Here is a 20770-nt window from a genome sequence, read left to right on the forward strand (position 1 = left end):
ACACAATAAAACACCACAGCGAGACGAGGGGCTCGTCTCAACCCGACGGGCGACGAGAGGAAGGGGAAGCGTTGCTCGGGGAAACGGCGGATATCTCTATGGAAACATACAGTACGTCTGTTCATATGGCCTACGGGATTGCCGGGGCACGGGGGGGGGGGGGGGGGGGGGAGGGATCCACAGACATGATAGCCATATTTCTGCCACTTAAATACTATCACTCACTATTGATTTGGTACTGATATATTAGACGCTCGCGTAATTGGTCCAGCAGCTTCTTTCGCTGATATGTTTTTTTAAAAACAAAAAAGAAAGAAAAAAAAGACAAAAAAAACACCCTTTTTCGCAAATGAGACGGACCAAGCTGCCAGTCTGTGTGCCACGCTGAACCACCGCACTACCCAGCGGGCAGAGCGGCGGGCAGAAGGGCGGGCTCTGAGGATCACCGCTGGGGGAGGAGGGGGCGGAGGTGTGGGTACGCGGATAGAAGCTGGGGTTCTCTGGGGCGGGGGTGTCCGCAAGCCCCACCCTGTCCCGCCCCGCCCCACCCGTCCCGTCCCTCACTTCCACAGCTGTGTGCTGAGGGTCTGGCCTGAGGGGGGCGCCACCCAGCCGCCCACGGCTCCGCCCGCCCCGTTCAGGCTCATCCCCGACATGTGCTGGTTCACCTGCAGAGACACAGAGACACAGCACAGAGGAGTCAGGCAAGCAGCGCTCTACACACACACACACACACACACACACAGGCATGCACACTCACTCACACACACACACACACAGGCATGCACACTCACACACACACACACACACACACACGCACTCACACAGGCATGCATACTCACTCACACACACACACACACACACACACACACACACACACGCACACACAGGCATGCACACTCACTCACACACACACACACACACACACACGCACGCACGCACACACACACAGGCACGCACACACACACACACACGCACACAGGCATGCACACTCACTCACACACACACACACAGGCACTCACACACACACACACACACGCACGCACACAGGCATGCACACTCACACTCACGCACACACACACACGCGCACACACACACACACACACACACACACACACACACACACACACACACACACACACACAGGCACGCACACTCACACACACACACACACACACACACACACACACACACAGGCACGCACACTCACACACACACACAGGCAGGCAGACTAGCTCATGCAAACACACACACACACACACAGGCAGGCAGACTAACTCATGCAAACACACACACACACAGGCAGGCAGACTAGCTCATGCAAACACACACAAGGGCACAAGCGTCTGTCCAGTCAGAGACTTCGACTGATTCTTGGCCAGAAAGCCAAAGAAGTGAGACACCTGCACCTTTCCCAGAATGCCCCTGTTCGCGCATTTCCCACAATCCCCCTCTCCACACAGGCTCTGCGTTAGCGAGCTGTCTGTGGATTTCCCACAATCCTCCTCTCCACACAGGCTGTTTTAGCGAGTTGTCTGCGCATTTCCCACAATCCCCCTCTCCACACAGGCTCTGTTAGCGAGCTGTCTGTGCATTTCCCACAATCCCCCTCTCCACACAGGCTCTGCGTTAGCGAGCCTCCCCCCCAGCCTGGCTCCCTGCTCGAGCGTGGGGGGGGGGCAGGACTCTGCTATTGGGGCAGGACTCTGAGGCAGAGCTCTGGGGCAGGATTCTGGAGCAGGACTCTGAGGCAGAGCTCCGGGGCAGGACTCTGGGGCAGGACTCTGCTATTGGGGCAGGACTCTGGGGCAGAGCTCTGGGGCAGGACTCTGCTATCGGGCAATCGGGGCATCAGTGTGAGGGTGATTCACAGCCCAGCCCAGCCCAGCTCAGCTCCTCCTCCCTGAGATAGAGCACCGGGACCAACAACTCCCCACCCTCATCACCGGGAGACGGCCGATAGGGCCCAGGTAATCCGGCTGACAGACCAGCGAGCACGGGGGCTCTTTAGGGAGCGAGGGGGGGGGGGCTCTTTAGAGTCGCTACTGCTCTGTAACCACCGTTCGTGCGTTCGAACGGCGGGACGAGACGTTTCATTAAAACAGCCAGACCCAAAGTGCATTCGACTCACGGTCACAGGACATGGTTAGTGGGCTCGGTCCAGTAAAGGTGCAGGACATTCTCACTGGCTCTCACCATAACAGAACAATTATATTGAAAATTCAGTTCATGAGTTGAACCGAATTATACAGCATACGTGATAAAGGACAGAGGTGCCTGTGATATTATAGTAGTGCCTGTGATATTAAAGATATTACAGTAGTGCCTGTGATATTACAGTAATGTATGTGATATTACAGTAGTGCCTGTGATATTACAGTAGTGTGTGTGATATTACAGTAGCGTGTGTGATATTACACTAGTGTCTGTGATATTACAGTAGTGCCTGTGATATTACAGTAGTGTGTGTGATATTACAGTAGTGTATGTTATATTACAGTAGTGCCCGTGATATTACACTAGTGCCTGTGATATTACAGTAGTGCCTGTGACATTACAGTAGTGTATGTTATATTACAGTAGTGCCTGTGATATTGCAGTAGTGTGTGTGATATTACAGTCGTGGCCTGTGATATTACAGTAGTGCCTCTGACATTACAGTAGTGTGTGTGATATTACAGTAGTGTATGTTATATTACAGTAGCGCCTGTGATATTACAGTAGTGTGTGTGATATTACAGTAGTGCCTGTGATATTACAGTAGTGCCTGTGATATTACAGTAGTGTATGTTATATTACAGTAGCGCCTGTGATATTACAGTAGTGTATGTTATATTACAGTAGCGCCTGTGATATTACTGATGAGATTCATACTGTACCTGACTCATGTTCCACTGTGCCTGCTGCCCAGCTGGCATGGCGTACATGTTCTGGGGGGGCACCACTCCAGCGGGCACAGCGCCCCCCTGCGCCCCCATCACCCCGGGGGCCAGGCCCATCACCCCCGCCGGCGCCGCCCCCATGAAGCCGTTGGGCATCGTCATGCCGACCACCATCCCGGCGTTCTGCCCCATGCCCGGCCCGCTCTGGCCCAGCACCGTGCCCATCATGGTGGTGGGGGGGGCGGGCGCGCCCATGCCCGGAAAGCCCTGGTACCCGGGGCCCGGCTGGGAGGGGAACTGCATCTGGGACGGGCCCATGAACATGGCTGCCGGGGGAGAGAGGACAAACACACACACACACAAACGCACAGCCGTCAAAAACGCCAACGTCCCCGCTCTTCGGGAGCACGCCCGTCAAAAACGCCAACGTGCTCGCTATTCAGGAGCAACTCTGCAATGGTGCGGGAGCAAACAGCCAAAAAAGTAACAAAAATCTAAAAAAAACTGAAAGTTGAAAAAAGGTTAAGAAGACTGCAAACCCAGACAGAAAAGAAAATCTATAAGCGAGAGCACTTAAAATTTTTTCTATTTTTGTACTTGGGAAAAGCGTCCTAAGTGGGACATCGAAGGCGTAGACTGCGGGCGGACTGAAGTCTCGTTCAGCGGTGTCCGAACGCTCGGCCGCGGCAGGGCCTCAGTTACTAATACCTCCGTTAACGGAGGCGGCGTGTCCATCACTTCCTGACTCCACCCCCAACCCAACAGAAGGGGGGGGGGGGGCTTCCCAAACCAGCATGCTTTATAAAGATTTAAACCTTTAAATGTGCTTCACTGTTCTAGTCCAGGAACAACAGAAGAGCCGGACGCATGGAACAGTCACGCAGACAGATATCTGTGGATCAGTGATGCATTGTGGGATGCTGGGTGTGTGGGGGGGCTCGGAGGGCGTGCAGTACCGGGGGCAGGCTGCGGGGGCATGCTGCTGGTGCTGTAGAGGGAGAGGATGGAGTCCTTGGAGAGGAGCTTCTTGGCCGAGTCTTCGGCCTTGCTGCCGGTCTCGGTGAACAGGTCCAGGTCGCCCTGGGCGGGGGCTGAACTTCCTGTGCCTGCGGGGGCCCCGGCAACTTTACTGGAACTGGCCTGCGGGGTGGTGGGGGTGGGGGGGGAGAGAACACACGTGACATCCACGCTCACCTTTCAAAACTCCAGAACAGCTGGCTGCTCCGTTTGAGCACGGGAGCCCACCTGTACTGCACCTTTCTAAACCAGGACGCAGCGGGACGCCGGGAAATGGGACAAAAAAAAGTAAAAATAAAAAACAAAGGGAGCTGCAAGACGGCGCAGGTGCGACCTCGTTCACACCGCTGGAGACAGAACGAACGACTCCGACGAATCTGTGCAGGCAGTGACTGAGCTGCCCGCGGATGGAGCAGCGGCAGCGGGGTGGTGCAGTTGTCTGCGCTACATCGCCGCACAGAGACGGACACGGCCTAGATGGTGCACGTGAAGGGACCACTATGGAGTGCCCCTCAGCGGGGGGGGAGGGGGGGAGTGTGCGGGGGGAGGGGGGTGAGGTGTCATCGCTCCACATGAGAGGCCACTTCACCGCAGCCTCCGCACTTAACCTCATTACAGAGGCATGATGGGAAAAGGGGAAGTCCAGGCGGAGTGGGGCTCCGGCTTGGCCTGCGCTCGGGGGTTTGATGGCGCATGAATAATGCAGGGAGCGGGGCGGGCTCTTAAAGATGTCTGCCCCACACCTCCCAGAGCAGAGCGGGGCGGGCTCTTAAAGATGTCTGCCCCACACCTCCCAGAGCAGAGCAGGGCGGGCTCTTAAAGATGTCTGCCCCACACCTCCCAGAGCAGAGCAGGGCGGGCTCTTAAAGATGTCTCCACACCTCCCAGAGCAGAGCAGGGCGGGCTCTTAAAGATGTCTGCCCCACACCTCCCAGAGCAGAGCGGGCTCTTAAAGATGTCTGCCCCACACCTCCCAGAGCAGGACGGGCTCTTAAAGATGTCCGCCCCACACCTCCCAGAGCAGAGCAGGGCGGGCTCTTAAAGATGTCTGCCCCACACCTCCCAGAGCAGGGCAGGCTCTTAAAGATGTCTGCCCCACACCTCCCAGAGCAGAGCAGGGCGGGCTCTTAAAGATGTCTGCCCCACACCTCCCAGAGCAGAGCAGGGCGGGCTCTTAAAGATGTCTGCCCCACACCTCCCAGAGCAGAGCAGGGCGGGCTCTTAAAGATGTCTGCCCCACACCTCCCAGAGCAGAGCAGGACGGGCTCTTAAAGATGTCTGCCCCACACCTCCCAGAGCAGGGCGGGCTCTTAAAGATGTCTGCCCCACACCTCCCAGAGCAGAGCAGGGCGGGCTCTTAAAGATGTCTGCCCCACACCTCCCAGAGCAGGACGGGCTCTTAAAGATGTCTACCCCACACCTCCCAGAGCAGAGCGGGACGGGCTCTTAAAGATGTCTGCCCCACACCTCCCAGAGCAGAGCAGGGCGGGGCGGGCTCTTAAAGATGTCTGCCGTGCCGCTGACAGCAGCTGTTCGCCGAGGATGGAGCAGACCTCCGGACGAGTCCGGCCTAATTCAGAGCCCATCCGGGCTCAAGGGCAAGGAGGTGAAAACCAATCAGACGAGAGACGAGGACACATTCGGAACAGCGGGGCGTGGCCGTAAATCTGTCAATAAAGGGTAATCTCACCACAAGACAACGCCGCCACGCAAAAACACCCTCCCGCGTCGCCGGCGTTTCAGTTTGGTTTAATTATAGGGAGCGTTTGGCAGGATTGTTTTTGTCTGATTCCGATCAGGCAAATGTGATTCCAGTGCTAGTTTGTACTTGGCAGGATTGTTTGTTTGCTGAACAGGTTACCCTACAGGGTTGGAGTCCTGATCTATGTGGTCACTTCCGGCACTACGATCTTTACTTCACTCTAGTGTGTTTCTTTTGCACCTCTGCACCTTGAACTAATGCACTTGTTGTACGGCGCTCTGGATAAGAGCGTCTGCTAAATGCCTGTAATGTAATGTAATGTAATGTAGTGTGTGTGTTGGCCGGCTTTTTTGTGTCTGTGAAGCAAACTGAAATGAATGAGATTTATTTTTCTTAAAGAGAAGAAGGATGTGCAGGAGTATCGCGAGCTTCGTGTTCCGGAAGCTTGTGTTTTGGCGGGGCGGCCGCGCGCGGACAGATAGGGGAGTCAGCTGAGGGGATCGCACTGCCGTCACCATGGAGACGGGGGGATCGGTGGGGCCGCCGTCCACCCTTCGGAGCGCCGCACTTCCGAAGCCGCAGGCTGACGGGGGTCCACGCCGGCGCCCCCGCCCCGCCCCGCCAGCTCTCGTTCCGCTGCGACGCAGCTCTGATTGGCAGCTGGTGTTTAGGAATGCTGGACCACGCCCACAGGGGTGCACTGAGCCCAGCAGAGCAACGGGAGACATCTCATAGGGCCTGGCGAACTGTACAGCCCAAATACAGCAGCACTGCTTCACCATACAGCCCAAATACAGCAGCACTGCTTCACCATACAGCCCAAATACAGCAGCACTGCTTCACCGTACAGCAGCACTGCTACACCATACAGCCCAATACAGCAGCACTGCTTCACCATACAGCCCAATACAGCAGCACTGCTTCACCATACAGCCCAATACAGCAGCACTGCTTCACCATACAGCCCAATACAGCAGCACTGCTTCACCGTACAGCCCAAATACAGCAGCACTGCTTCACCATACAGCCCAATACAGCAGCACCGCTTCACCATACAGCCCAATACAGCAGCACTGCTTCACCATACAGCCCAATACAGCAGCACTGCTTCACCATACAGCCCAATACAGCAGCACTGCTTCACCATACAGCAGCACTGCTACACCATACAGCCCAATACAGCAGCACTGCTTCACCATACAGCCCAATACAGCAGCACTGCTTCACCATACAGCCCAATACAGCAGCACTGCTACACCATACAGCCCAATACAGCAGCACTGCTTCACCATACAGCAGCACTGCTACACCATACAGCCCAATACAGCAGCACTGCTTCACCATACAGCCCAATACAGCAGCACTGCTTCACCGTACAGCCCAATACAGCAGCACTGCTTCACCATACAGCCCAATACAGCAGCACTGCTTCACCGTACAGCCAAAGCAGTTATCCTCCAAATAACGGCCAGCACTGCACTGCTCAAATATCACGTGATACGACTGAAGAAGATCCATTAGGTGAGAGGGGTGCATGAAGGGGGGGAGCAGGGGGGCAATCAGAACAAATAATGCATGAAGGAGGAAGGGGCGCAGGCAGGACCACGCTGCAGCAGCAAGGCACACGTGTTTGGGGAAATCCCCTTCACAAACACACGCAGGCACGCACACACAAACACACGCAGGCACGCACACACAAACACACGCAGGCACACACACACACACACACGCATGCACACACAAACACACACACACGCACGCAGGCATGCACACACACGAACGCACGCAAGCAGGCACACATGCAAACACACACGCACTCGCACACACACACATACACAACACGCATGCATGTACACAAATCACACGTGCGCACGCACACACGCACGCACACACATCACACGCGCACACACACAAACCAAACTCGCATGCACGCACACACACACAAAAAGGCACATATAAACACAAGTCCAAATAAACGGATAACTTCAAGTACATGCTCGCACTGCATAGTGCTGATTACAGCCACGGTGACCCCTGACCTTTCCCCCAGTGACCCTTCCTGGACTCCATTGTGCCTGTGGTATCTCTGTGCTGCAGAGAGCTGCTGTTTCACCCCAGTCTGCAATAGAGCTTCAGACTATCTGCAGCCGCACACACGTCCCATTGGGGGTCGGGGGGGGGGGGGGGGGGCAAAGGGCACGTTGGTCCTGCCCGGCCGTCCCTCATCGCTAACAAACCTCACAGAGCAGGCGTGCGGGGGGGGGGGGGGGGGCTTCTTCATTTAAGCGCCACAGCCCTTTTACGAGATCTCCTACTTTTATACACGGTCAGAAGAGCCCGAGTCCCTGCCTTCCCAAGTGCGTGTGTGTGTGTGTGAGAGAGAGAGAGAGAGAGAGAGTGTGTGTGTGTGTGTGTGTGTGAGAGAGAGTGTGTGTGTGTGTGCATACGTGTGTGTATTTCAGTGGGGAATGTATAAATATGAATATGGAGTGAATTACCTATAGATCACTGGTTAGCCAAATCACATGAGCCTGATGAATCAAAAAAAGTCAATGGATATTCTCCTCCCATGTGCACACTTTACATATTTAATATACAGGGCATGCCCCCTTTCACAGACTCTGGGACCGCCCCTTCCACAGACTCTGGGACCGCCCCCTTCCACAGACTCTGGGACCGCCCCTATCACAGACTCTGGGACCGCCCCCTTCCACAGACTGTGGGACCGCCCCTTTCACAGACTCTGGGACCGCCCCTATCACAGACTCTGGGACCGCCCCTTTCATAGACTATGGGATCGCCCCCTTCCACAGACTCTGGAACTGCCCCTCCCACAGACTCTGGGACCGCCCCTTCCACAGACTCCAGGTCTGCCAAGAGGTTTATTTCAGGCGCATTTAAACGCTTTCACAAACGGATCCAGGACTGTAAATGGAACACAAAAGCCAGCTCCGACAGCAAAGACAGCTTAAGCTCTTCTGGAAATCTGCCTCGCAAGTCCTTTCAGGTCCTGTCGGCAAACTTTCTCAAACTGATGAAACATTTTGGGGAAGTTTCAATAATTCAGGCTGCCGTAAAGAATATAAACACACACCATGCCCTGAAATTAATATTTCAGTTACATTTTCAGCCTCCCTCTCTATGGCCTTTCTGTGGTGTTACCGAACGCACTGGAACGAAAGGCGTAGGCCACAGGCCTGCCAGCAGATGCCTGTGCTGACGAGCTCCAGCTGACACCTGAACGCGAGAGCTTATTGGCTGAAGGACAAACTCTGGCTGGATGTGAGGAACAGGAGACCACGCCTACACGTGTCCCGCTGCCCCGCCCACCTTCACAGCGCTGCTTCAACTCAGTGTGAAATCCAGATCAGCTCACAGACCGTGTGAACGCCGTCTATATACTCTGGGTTCAGAAACAGATCAGCTCACAGACCGTGTGAACGCCGTCTATATACTCTGGGTTCAGAAACAGATCAGCTCACAGACCGTGTGAACGCCGTCTATATACTCTGGGTTCAGAAACAGATCAGCTCACAGACCGTGTGAACGCCGTCTATATACTCTGGGTTCAGAAACAGATCAGCTCACAGACCGTGTGAACACCGTCTATATACTCTGGGTTCAGAAACAGATCAGCTCACAGACCGTGTGAACGCCGTCTATATACTCTGGGTTCAGAAACAGTTCAGGAAACGGCACGGCAACAACGCTGATTAAGCCCAGTTCCAGACTAAACACTTATTCCAGTGGAGATGATCAGGGAATTTCTCTTTCAGACTGAGTCCTTTTGGACTGGGTTCTTTTAGACTACACTCATTTAGACTGGGCTATTTTAGACAGGGCTCTATCAGACTGGGCTATTTTAGACTGAGTCCTTTTAGACTGGGTTCTTTTAGACTACACTCCTTAAGACTGGGCTCTTGTAGACTGGACACTTTTAGACTGGGATCTTTTAGACTGGGATCTTTTAGACTGGGATCTTTCAGACTGGGCTCTTTTAGACTGGGCTCTTTTAGACTGGGCTCTTTTAGACTGGGCTCTTTTAGACTGGGCTCTTGTAGACTGGGCTCTTTTAGACTGGGCTCTTGTAGGCTGGGCTCTTGTAGACTGGGACTTGGCTCAATCCACATCTGGGAAACCGTACTTTTCAGTCTTATTTTGACTGAATAATCAATTTGGCCCCCTCATCCCTCTTTTTAGCCCATTTGGCATTTAATGACATGTAAAAAAGCAGTGAGCTAAGAGGGAAGTCAGCTTTACGTTGCTGACGCATTCTACTGAGTCTATAAGGGTAAGCGTTTATAAGCATACACACTTGTACTCTACTGAAGACTCAAGTCGGTCCAACCTATCACAGGAGCGGGGGCAGGGACTAAATCCTGGTCCAGCCTATCACAAGAGAGGGGGCAGGGACTAAATCCTGGTCCACCCTATCACAAGAGAGGGGGCAGGGACTAAATCCCGGGCCCACCTATCACAGGAGAGGGGGCAGGGACTAAATCCTGGTCCAGCCTATCACAAGAGAGGGGGCAGGGACTAAATCCCGGGCCCACCTATCACAGGAGAGGGGGCAGGGACTAAATTCTGGTCCAGCCTATCACAGGAGAGGGGGCAGGGACTAAATCCTGGTCCAACCTATCACAGGAGAGGGGGCAGGGACTAAATCCTGGTCCAACCTATCACAGGAGAGGGGGCAGGGGCTAAATTCTGGTCCACCCTATCACAGGAGAGGGGGCAGGGACTAAATCCTGGTCCAGCCTATCACAGGAGAGGGGGCAGGGACTAAATCCTGGTCCAACCTATCACAGGAGTGGGGGCAGGGGCTAAATCCTGGTCCAGCCTATCACAGGAGAGGGGGCAGGGACTAAATCCTGGTCCAGCCTATCACAGGAGAGGGGGCAGGGGCTAAATCCTGGTCCAGCCTATCACAGGAGTGGGGGCAGGGACTAAATCCTGGTCCCGCCTATCACAGGAGAGGGGGCAGGGACTAAATCCTGGTCCAGCCTATCACAGGAGAGGGGGCAGGGACTAAATCCTGGTCCAACCTATCACAGGAGTGGGGGCAGGGACTAAATCCTGATCCAACCTGTCACAAGAGAGGGAGCAGGGACTAAATCCTGATTCAACCTATCACAAGAGAGGGAGCAGGGACTAAATCCTGATCCAACCTATCACAGGAGAGGGGGCAGGGACTAAATCCTGGTCCAACCTATCACAAGAGAGGGGGCAGGGACTAAATCCTGATCCAACCTGTCACAAGAGAGGGAGCAGGGACTAAATCCTGATCCAACCTATCACAGGAGAGGGGGCAGGGACTAAATCCTGATCCAACCTATCACAGGAGAGGGGGCAGGGACTAAATCCCAGGCCCACCTATCACAGGAGAGGGGGCAGGGACTAAATCCCAGGCCCACCTATCACAGGAGTGGGGGCAGGGACTAAATCATGGCCAAGATAACCCCGGGGGGGGGGGGGGGGGGGTTGTGCAAGGTAACAGGATGGGACCAGCGCACCTCCATCAAACACAAGCCCCTCCTCCAGCCCAAAGCATAGCACCTGGACGGCTGCAGCACGCTAATGCGCCAACATTATGCACCACGTATTCTTTAATCGCACACACCCCACAAATCAATCCTGTCAGCTGTAACTAGGAAGGTAAACAGACTGGGCTCTTGTAGACTGGGCACTCACACACAGGAAATTAACAATTATGTCTCTCCCTCAGTAAATCCCTGTACATGTGTGTGCTTGTTTGTGTATGTGCGGGAGTGTGTGTGTGTGCGTAAGTGTGTGTGCGGGAGTGTGTGCGCTTGTATGGGTTACCTGAGAGAAGGGGCGGGGTTACTGGAGGAGGGGCGGGGATACCTGAGAGAGGTGTGTGCTGGAGGAGGGGCGGGGTAACTGGAGGAGGGGCGGGGATACCTGAGAGAGGTGTGTGCTGGAGGAGGGGAGGGGTAACTGGAGGAGGGGCGGGGTTACCTGAGAGAGGTGTGTGCTGGAGGAGGGGCGGGGTTAGTGGAGGAGGGGCGGGGTTACCTGAGAGAGGTGTGTGCTGGAGGAGGGGAGGGGGTAACTGGAGGAGGGGCGGGGTAACTGGAGGAGGGGCGGGGTTACCTGAGAGAGGTGTGTGCTGGAGGAGGGGAGGGGGTTGGACACCATGGGGCCGAAGATGTCCAGCTCATCGGTCAGAGGGGCGGAGCTAACAGAGCTGCTCACGCTGTTAGCAGAGCCTGCTGCCGGGGCATCTGGAAGAGAGAGAGAGAGACAGAGAGAGACAGAAAGAGGAGAGAGAGGAGAGAAAGAGGAGAGAGAGGAGAGAGAGACAGAGAGAGAGAGAGAAAGAGGAGAGAGAGGAGAGGAGAGAAGGACAACACATTTAGCAGGGTCTCTTTGAAAAAGAGAACAAAAAAAACAAAAAAAAGAACAATCTGATTTTGTCAGTTGCCGAAGATTAATGACATGTTTTTTGAATGAAGGAGACAGTCACATTAGCAGAGCTGCTATGGGAGATGGTGTGGGAGAGAGATAGAGGATAGAGAGGGAGAAGGGGAGAGAAAGAGGGGGAGTGGGAGAGAGAGGAGGGGGAGAGGGGAGTGGGAGAGAGAGGGAGGGGGGAGAGGGGGAGAGGGAGAGAGAGGAGGGGGGAGAGGGGAGAGGGAGAGAGAGGGAGGGGGGAGAGGGGAGTGGGAGAGAGAGGAGGGGGGAGAGGGGAGAGGGAGAGAGAGGAGGGGGGAGAGAGAGGAGGGGGGAGAGGGGAGTGGGAGAGAGAGAAGTGGGGAGAGGGGAGTGGGAGAGAGAGAAGTGGGGAGAGACACACGGGGGAGATAGGATGGTTTAGCAGATGGGATAGACAGATGGACATGCCATGCAGACGCACGCACGCACGCAAGCAAGCATGATATATATATACATACAGCAAATACATACATATATATATACGCACATAAACACATACGCACATAATGCACATACATACATACACACATACATATATATACAGATATACACATACATACACAAACAGGTATAATTACATATTAAGTTTTATAACACTAACATGCTAATAACATAATAATAATAACAGCCAACATGTGTTGATTCTAAGCATGTGATTGTGTTTGTGTGTCTGTGCTGCAGACGGCCGTGAGCTCCAGCCGGTTATGAGGCGGAGCGTGTGCGGTTATGAGACGGAGCATGTGAGGTTATGAGACGGAGCGTGTGCGGTTATGAGACGGAGCGTGTGCGGTTATGAGACGGAGCGTGTGCAGTTATGAGACGGAGCGTGTGTCAGAAGCGTGTGCGGTAATGAGACGGAGCGTGTGTCAGAAGCGTGTGGTTATGAGACGGAGCGTGTGTCAGAAGCGTGTGCGGTTATGAGACGGAGCGCGTATCAGGAGCGTGTGCGGTTATGAGACGGAGCGTGTGTCAGAAGCGAGTGTCAGAAGCGTGTCGGTTATGAGACGGAGCGTGTGTCAGAAGCGAGTGTCAGAAGCGTGTGCGGTAATCAGACGGAGCGTGTGTCAGAAGCGTGTGGTTATGAGACGGAGCGTGTCAGAAGCGTGTGTGGTTATGAGACGGAGCGTGTGTCAGAAGTGTGTGGTTATGAGACGGAGCGTGTGCGGTTATGAGACGGAGTGTGTGCGGTTATGAGACGGAACGTGTGCGGTTATGAGACGGAACGTGTGCGGTTATGAGACGGAGCGTGTGTCAGAAGCGTGTGCGGTAATGAAACGGAGCGTGTGTCAGAAGCGTGTGCGGTAATGAAACGGAGCGTGTGTCAGGAGCGTGTGCGGTAATGAGACGGAGCGTGTGTCAGGAGCGTGTGCGGTTATGAGACGGAGCGTGTGTCAGGAGCGTGTGCGGTAATGAGACGGAGCGTGTGTCAGGAGCGTGTGCGGTAATGAGACGGAGCGTGTGTCAGAAGCGTGTGCGGTAATGAGACGGAGCGTGTGTCAGGAGCGTGTGCGGTAATGAGACGGAGCGTGTGTCAGGAGCGTGTGCGGTAATGAGACGGAGCGTGTGTCAGAAGCGTGTGCGGTTATGAGACGGAGCGTGTCAGAAGCGTGTGCGGTTATGAGACGGAGCGTGTGCGGTTATGAGACGGAGCGTGTGCGGTTATGAGACGGAGTGTGTGTCAGAAGCGTGCGGTTATGAGACGGAGCGTGTGCGGTTATGAGACGGAGCGTGTGCGGTTATGAGACGGAGCGTGTGCGGTTATGAGACGGAGCGTGTGCGGTTATGAGACGAAGCGTGTGTGGTTATGAGACGGAGCGTGTGCGGTTATGAGACGGAGCGTGTGCGGTTATGAGACGGAGCGTGTCAGAAGCGTGTGGTTATGAGACGGAGCGTGTCAGAAGCGTGTGGTTATGAGACGGAGCGTGTGCGGTTATGAGACGGAGTGTGTGCGGTTATGAGACGGAGTGTGTGCGGTTATGAGACGGAACGTGTGCGGTTATGAGACGGAGCGTGTGTCAGAAGCGTGCGGTTATGAGACGGAGCGTGTCAGAAGCGTGTGGTTATGAGACGGAGCGTGTGTCAGAAGCGTGTGTGGTTATGAGACGGAGCGTGTCAGAAGTGTGTGGTTATGAGACGGAGCGTGTCAGAAGTGTGCGGTTATGAGACGGAGTGTGTGCGGTTATGGGACGGAGCGTGTGTCAGAAGCGTGTGCGGTAATGAGACGGAGCGTGTGTCAGGAGCGTGTGCGGTAATGAGACGGAGCGTGTGTCAGGAGTGTGTGCGGTAATGAGACGGAGCGTGTGTCAGGAGCGTGTGCGGTAATGAGACGGAGCGTGTGTCAGAAGCGTGTGCGGTAATGAGACGGAGCGTGTGTCAGGAGCGTGTGCGGTTATGAGACGGAGCGTGTGCGGTTATGAGACGGAGCGTGTGTCAGAAGCGTGTGCGGTTATGAGACGGAGCGTGTGCGGTTATGAGACGGAGCGTGTGCGGTTATGAGACGGAGCGTGTGTCAGGAGCGTGTGCGGTAATGAGACGGAGCGTGTGTCAGGAGCGTGTGCGGTAATGAGACGGAGCGTGTGTCAGGAGCGTGCGCGGTTATGAGACGGAGCGTGTGCGGTTATGAGACGGAGCGTGTGCGGTTATGAGACGGAGCGTGTGGTTATGAGACGGAGCGTGTGGTTATGAGACGGAGCGTGTGCGGTTATGAGACGGAGCGTGTGTCAGGAGCGTGTGCGGTAATGAGACGGAGCGTGTGTCAGGAGCGTGTGCGGTAATGAGACGGAGCGTGTGTCAGGAGCGTGTGCGGTAATGAGACGGAGCGTGTGTCAGGAGCGTGTGCGGTAATGAGACGGAGCATGTGTCAGGAGCGTGTGCGGTAATGAGACGGAGCGTGTGTCAGGAGCGTGTGCGGTAATGAGACGGAGCGTGTGTCAGGAGCGTGTGTCAGAAGCGTGTGCGGTTATGAGACGGAGCGTGTCAGAAGCGTGTGCGGTTATGAGACGGAGCGTGTGCGGTTATGAGACGGAGCGTGTCAGAAGCGTGTGCGGTTACGAGATGGAGCGTGTGTCAGGAGCGTGTGCGGTTATGAGATGGAGCGTGTGCGGTTATGAGACGGAGCGTGTGGTTATGAGACGGAGCGTGTGTCAGGAGCGTGTGCGGCGGTGGTGTGGACCGCCTCTCCCAGCTGCAGCTCAGGCTCACACATTTAGCCGCGCTGCCGGGACGGAGAGAGCTCAGCCTCGCCACAACCGCCCTCAGACTTCACCGGGCCGTTAATTAAGATTAAAAATGCAAAGCTTGTGTCTGTGCTTCAGGGAGAAAAACCCGCTCGGGTCTTTAAGAACACCCCCCTCTCCCCACCCCCTCCCACCCCCCCCTCAGCGACTGCATCAGCGCTGGACGTACAACAGCAGAGCCAGAGCGAGAGATTTTGGGGGGGGGGGGGGAGGGAGAGAGAGAGCGGCCCCATTTACACCCCCCCTTACAAACGGATCACCGACGGAGCCCCTGGTAACTACGGCGATGTGGCGGAGCGGGAAGAGGCCGTTTCCCTAACCCATTCCATCCATACTAACCGCGGCGAAACGCATCAGCGAGACGCATGGCTCAATCTGAGCCCCATCGCTCCCACAGCACTGCATCACACCCCCACCCCCACCCCCCCCCCCAATAACTGCCCCCTCCCTCCCCGTCCCGCCCGGGAGATGAACTGTCCAAATAACACATGGGCTCTCCCCTCGCACAAATCCCCCCTCTCCCGAACGCTGTCGCCATCAAGAGAAAAAAAACCCATCCAGCCAGAGAAACGTACCCCCAGGCCTCAAATAATAATAATTAAAAAAAGAAAGAAGAAGAAGAAGGAAAAAAAACTTAATTTTGAAAGAAGTAATGGTCCACTTCAGCCCTCCCACCGGCGGCTACTGGAGCCAAACAGATCAATGATGTAATGATTGGCTGGTTGAGAGGCGCACAGTAGCCCCCCCCCCCCTCTCCAGAACAGGGCGATTACAGCACTGTGGGACCGCGGGAGGCGGGGAACTGGAAAGGTCATTTTATAACACTTCTGTAACCGCACAGAATGAATTCTGCCTGACATATGGCTCGTCCGGGAGAGCGGCATAACTGTGCACTCAAATACCCACAATTCCCAGGGAGGGCACAAGCGCTAGGAGTGCTGTGAGACAGGAAGGAGGCAGCCAGCCAAGCCCAGGCCAGCTTATCGTTTTGTCTAGTTTAGAGGGCACCAGGCGCCGTGCACAGCCTGCTCCTGAACACCCTGTGCTCACGTTGCACACACGCTCATGGACCTCAATGCTAAAAGGGTTTTAAAAGAACACTTCTTTACATCATTTGCTTGTTTACCAAGTGAATCTTCTAAAAGGTGATCGTCACAGTGTGCATATCCTGACACATTATCTTTAATATTGCAGGACTTTTAATATCTTGACCTGGTCCAGGATGAGCCGGAAGGTCACTAGCATGTCTTGTGCGCTAGTTATGCTCATTTAACTTGACTCCTGAAGCGCTAAGCCTTAATGCATTGATGGGATAATCTGCAATCTATGACTTTGGACTTACCCAGGCCTAACAAGTCGATGGCCGGCTCTGCAGTTTTCATGGGGCTGGAGTGGGGCTCCTGCTGGGGCTCGTCCCTCTTCTGATGCTGAAAGAAATGAAGAGTACTCCGTTAGAGCCCTGACTGCGGTAGGAAAGTGTGGAGAACAGGGCTGTCTCCTCTCCTCTCTGTTCCTCTCCTCCTCTCCACTCCCCTCTCCTCTCTGCCCCTCTCCTCCCTGCTCCTCCCTTCTCCTCTCCTCTCTCTCCTGTCCTCTCTGTTTCTCTACTCCCCTCTCTTCTATGCCCCTTTCCTGTCCTCTCCTCTCCACTCCACTCTGCTCCAAACTCTCAAATCAGTCTTTACCACACTCAAAACTCAGTCTTTACCTACCCTTAAACTCAAGTCTTTACCTCACCCTTAAACTCAAGTCTTTACCTCACCCTTAAACTCAGACTTCACCTCACCAAAACAAAAAGGCATTTAATACTGTATGGAACTGCAACTCTCAACAGCCTATTAAAAAAACTGAACCCACGATGTTTGTTTAAGTCTTCTGATTCTACGCTGGCTATCTGAGCTGTGAAGAGGCAGGTGAGAGACACAGCCTTACTCCAAACTGACCTCTTCAGGTCGATAGTCCCTGTGTGTGTGTGTCAATCAAAGGGGAAATGGGCCTGAAACTCCCACACAGAGAGCAGGAGCAGCCACACTTTCAGAGCCTGAAACACCCACACAGAGAGCAGGAGCAGCCACACTTTCAGAGCCTGAAACTCCCACACAGAGAGCAGGAACAGCCACACTTTCAGAGCCTGAAACTCCCACACAGAGAGCAGGAGCAGCCACACTTTCAGAGCCTGAAACTCCCACACAGAGAGCAGGAGCAGCCACACTTTCAGAGCCTGAAACTCCCACACAGAGAGCAGGAGCAGCCACACTTTCAGAGCCTGAAACTCCCACACAGAGAGCAGGAGCAGCCACACTTTCAGAGCCTGAAACTCCCACACAGAGAGCAGGAGCAGCCACACTTTCAGAGCCTGAAACACCCACACAGAGAGCAGGAGCAGCCACACAGAGCCTGAAACTCCCACACAGAGAGCAGGAGCAGCCACACTTTCAGAGCCTGAAACTCCCACACAGAGAGCAGGAGCAGCCACACTTTCAGAGCCTGAAACTCCCACACAGAGAGCAGGAGCAGCCACACTTTCAGAGCCTGAAACTCCCACACAGAGAGCAGGAGCAGCCAAACTTTCAGAGCCTGAAACTCCCACACAGACAGCAGGATCAGCCACTTTCAGAGCCTGAAACACCCACACAGACAGCAGGATCAGCCACTTTCAGAGCCTGAAACACCCACACAGACAGCAGGATCAGCCACTTTCAGAGCCTGAAACACCCACACAGAGAGCAGGAGCAGCCACACTTTCAGAGCCTGAAACTCCCACACAGAGAGCAGGAGCAGCCACACTTTCAGAGCCTGAAACTCCCACACAGAGAGCAGGAGCAGCCACACTTTCAGAGCCTGAAACTCCCACACAGAGAGCAGGAGCAGCCACACTTTCAGAGCCTGAAACTCCCACACAGAGAGCAGGAGCAGCCACACTTTCAGAGCCTGAAACTCCCACACAGAGCAGGAGCAGCCACACTTTCAGAGCCTGAAACCTCCCACACAGAGAGCAGGAGCAGCCAGACTTTCAGAGCCTGAAACTCCCACACAGAGAGCAGGAGCAGCCAAACTTTCAGAGCCTGAAACACCCACACAGAGAGCAGGAGCAGCCAAACTTTCAGAGCCTGAAACTCCCACACAGAGCAGGATCAGCCACACTTTCAGAGCCTGAAACACCCACACAGAGAGCAGGAGCAGCCAAACTTTCACTAGCATCTTATCTCTACCTATCCTAGCTTTCTTCAACCACTGCCATTTGGCAAGGCTGTCATATCTGCATAAAAGAGCCCTACCCAGCACCTAACCCAGCACCTGCCTCATTAGCGGCCTGAAAGAGAATAATACAGATGTTTTTGTCTGGATCTGTCAGACGGATGACTAGAAACACCCAGATGAGACTGGGGGAGGGGGAGGGTAGAGAGAAGGAAGGAGGATGAAACACGCAAAAAAAAAGAAACTAATACTGAAGACGATGAAGGAAAAGAAAAGCAAATTTCATGCAAGGACGTTTTCCTATCGCTATGCCGGGGTCAGGGAGCTGGTCCGTAATAAGAACAAAAAATCAGTTGCTATCCGCTAAGGAAATTAACTACAGCCAGCATCAGAAGCAGAAGCGCTCCGTTAAAGAGCACTCAAATTTTCAGATTAAATTTAATGCAGGCTTTAATGCAGCAGGAGGTGCAACTGGGGGCGACATAGCTCAGGAGGTAAGACCGATTGTCTGGCAGTCGGAGGGTTGCCGGTTCAAACCCCGCCCTGGGTGTGTCGAAGTGTCCTTGAGCAAGACACCTAACCCCAAACCCCTAACTGCTCTGGCGAATGAGAGGCATCAATTGTAAAGCGCTTTGGATAAAAGCGCTATATAAATGCAGTCCATTTACCATTTACCAGGTGCAGCACGCAGGCTTTAATGCAGCAGGAAGTGCAGCACACAGGCTTTAATGCAGCAGGAGGTGCAGCACACAGGCTTTAATGCAGCAGGAGGTGTAGCACGCAGGCTTTAATGCAGCAGGAAGAGCAGCACGCAGGCTTTAATGCAGCAGGAAGTGCAGCACGCAGGCTTTAATGCAGCAGGAAGTGCAGCACACAGGCTTTAATGCAGCAGGAGGTGCAGCACGCAGGCTTTAATGCAGCAGGAGGTGCAGCACACAGGCTTTAATGCAGCAGGAGGTGCAGCACGCAGGCTTTAATGCAGCAGGAGGTGCAGCACACAGGCTTTAATGCAGCAGGAGGTGCAGCACGCAGGCTTCAATGCAGCAGGAGGTGCAGCACACAGGCTTTAATGCAGCAGGAGGTGCAGCACGCAGGCTTCAATGCAGCAGGAGGTGCAGCACGCAGGCTTTAATGCAGCAGGAGGTGCAGCACACAGGCTTTAATGCAGCAGGAGGTGCAGCACGCAAGCTCTAATGCAGCAGGAAGTGCAGCACGCAGGCTTTAATGCAGCAGGAAGTGCAGCACATATTGAAGACACGCACACTGCACTGCGAATGAGCACATTTTGTGTGCATTTCTGAGAGTGTATATGAAGAATACTGAGCACGCCGCATGACACAAAGCAATCATCTCCATCATCAGCACCGCAATCAACTTCAGGCCAACATCAGGACCGCCATCTTTTCAAGAGTCTTATCGGCCACACAGAAACCCAGCCTCCCACAGCTCTCAATCCTGCCTCACTCAAAGCTACAAACTCTGAGCATGTGTCCACTTACTAACCCATTATTATTTTCCCCCACTGATACCGGCCATGGGATTGGTTTTAATCTAAACAACGCTCAAGGCTTTGCATATTGATTGAGCCGTTAGAATGCATCGTGCGTCCTTGATATGTTCAAACGCGTTTACATCTCAACGGTGTTTGCCGCTGTGCATTGGCTAATCGCCCCGTGTGAATGTGAGAACAGAACGCAATGGAGAGCGCATTCATACCGTACGATCAGCTCACCATCGCTGGCCTTTTCCCATTCGCCCCTCGCACATACAAACCAGAACGCGTGCGGACGCCGGGGCTTAAAACAGCCAGGGGGACATACGGCCAGGGGGGACGCATCGCCAGGGAGATGTAGCGCGTGGACAGCGAGGGTGACTAAAGCCACACCCCCGCTAAACGCCCTCAGCGGAACAGGGAGGGGCCGCCGAACACCCCTGCCCCGCTTTTAAGATCGAACGGAGGGAGCGGCAGACTCCCGCAAACGCGGAACAGCCGCGAGGAGAAACGGGCGCTCTCGTTCCAACCGCCACACGCTTTCATAACCAGGATTAAACCAGCGTGCTGTTTCATTCAGAACTCGCTCTGAGCAACGCGACCGCATGCCAAGCCACTGAAACCAGAACCACATTCATTCACTCTCCTACAATCACATGACCGCCGTTCTCCTGCTTAGAGCTACACTAGGCCGGCTCCTGACCTCCTGACCCGCGTCAGGTGTTTAGTGGACCGTAACAATTTCCCATTCATGGATACTGCCTCTTCCGCATGTACTGCCATTCTG

At 54.4% G+C, this 20770-nt stretch overlaps 1 protein-coding gene across 2 annotated transcripts in view; it reads right to left on the reverse strand.

Moving 5' to 3' along the window:
- Positions 1 to 289: 289 nt before the first annotated feature.
- The window catches only part of smap1 (small ArfGAP 1), an 82463-nt gene continuing 61982 nt past the window's right edge, over positions 290 to 20770 (reverse strand). For both annotated transcript variants that reach the window (XM_035400775.1, XM_035400774.1), the window contains 5 exons: positions 16636 to 16720; positions 11716 to 11846; positions 3839 to 4022; positions 2880 to 3208; positions 290 to 668 (listed from right to left, as the gene is read on the reverse strand). In XM_035400775.1, coding sequence (XP_035256666.1) covers positions 561 to 668; positions 2880 to 3208; positions 3839 to 4022; positions 11716 to 11846; positions 16636 to 16720 — 837 coding nt within the window. In that variant the 3' untranslated portion in view covers positions 290 to 560. The remainder of the gene's footprint in view (positions 669 to 2879; positions 3209 to 3838; positions 4023 to 11715; positions 11847 to 16635; positions 16721 to 20770) is intronic.

The sequence above is a fragment of the Anguilla anguilla genome, chromosome 18 (genome assembly GCF_013347855.1).
Source record: "Anguilla anguilla isolate fAngAng1 chromosome 18, fAngAng1.pri, whole genome shotgun sequence".
Lineage (NCBI taxonomy): Eukaryota > Metazoa > Chordata > Actinopteri > Anguilliformes > Anguillidae > Anguilla > Anguilla anguilla.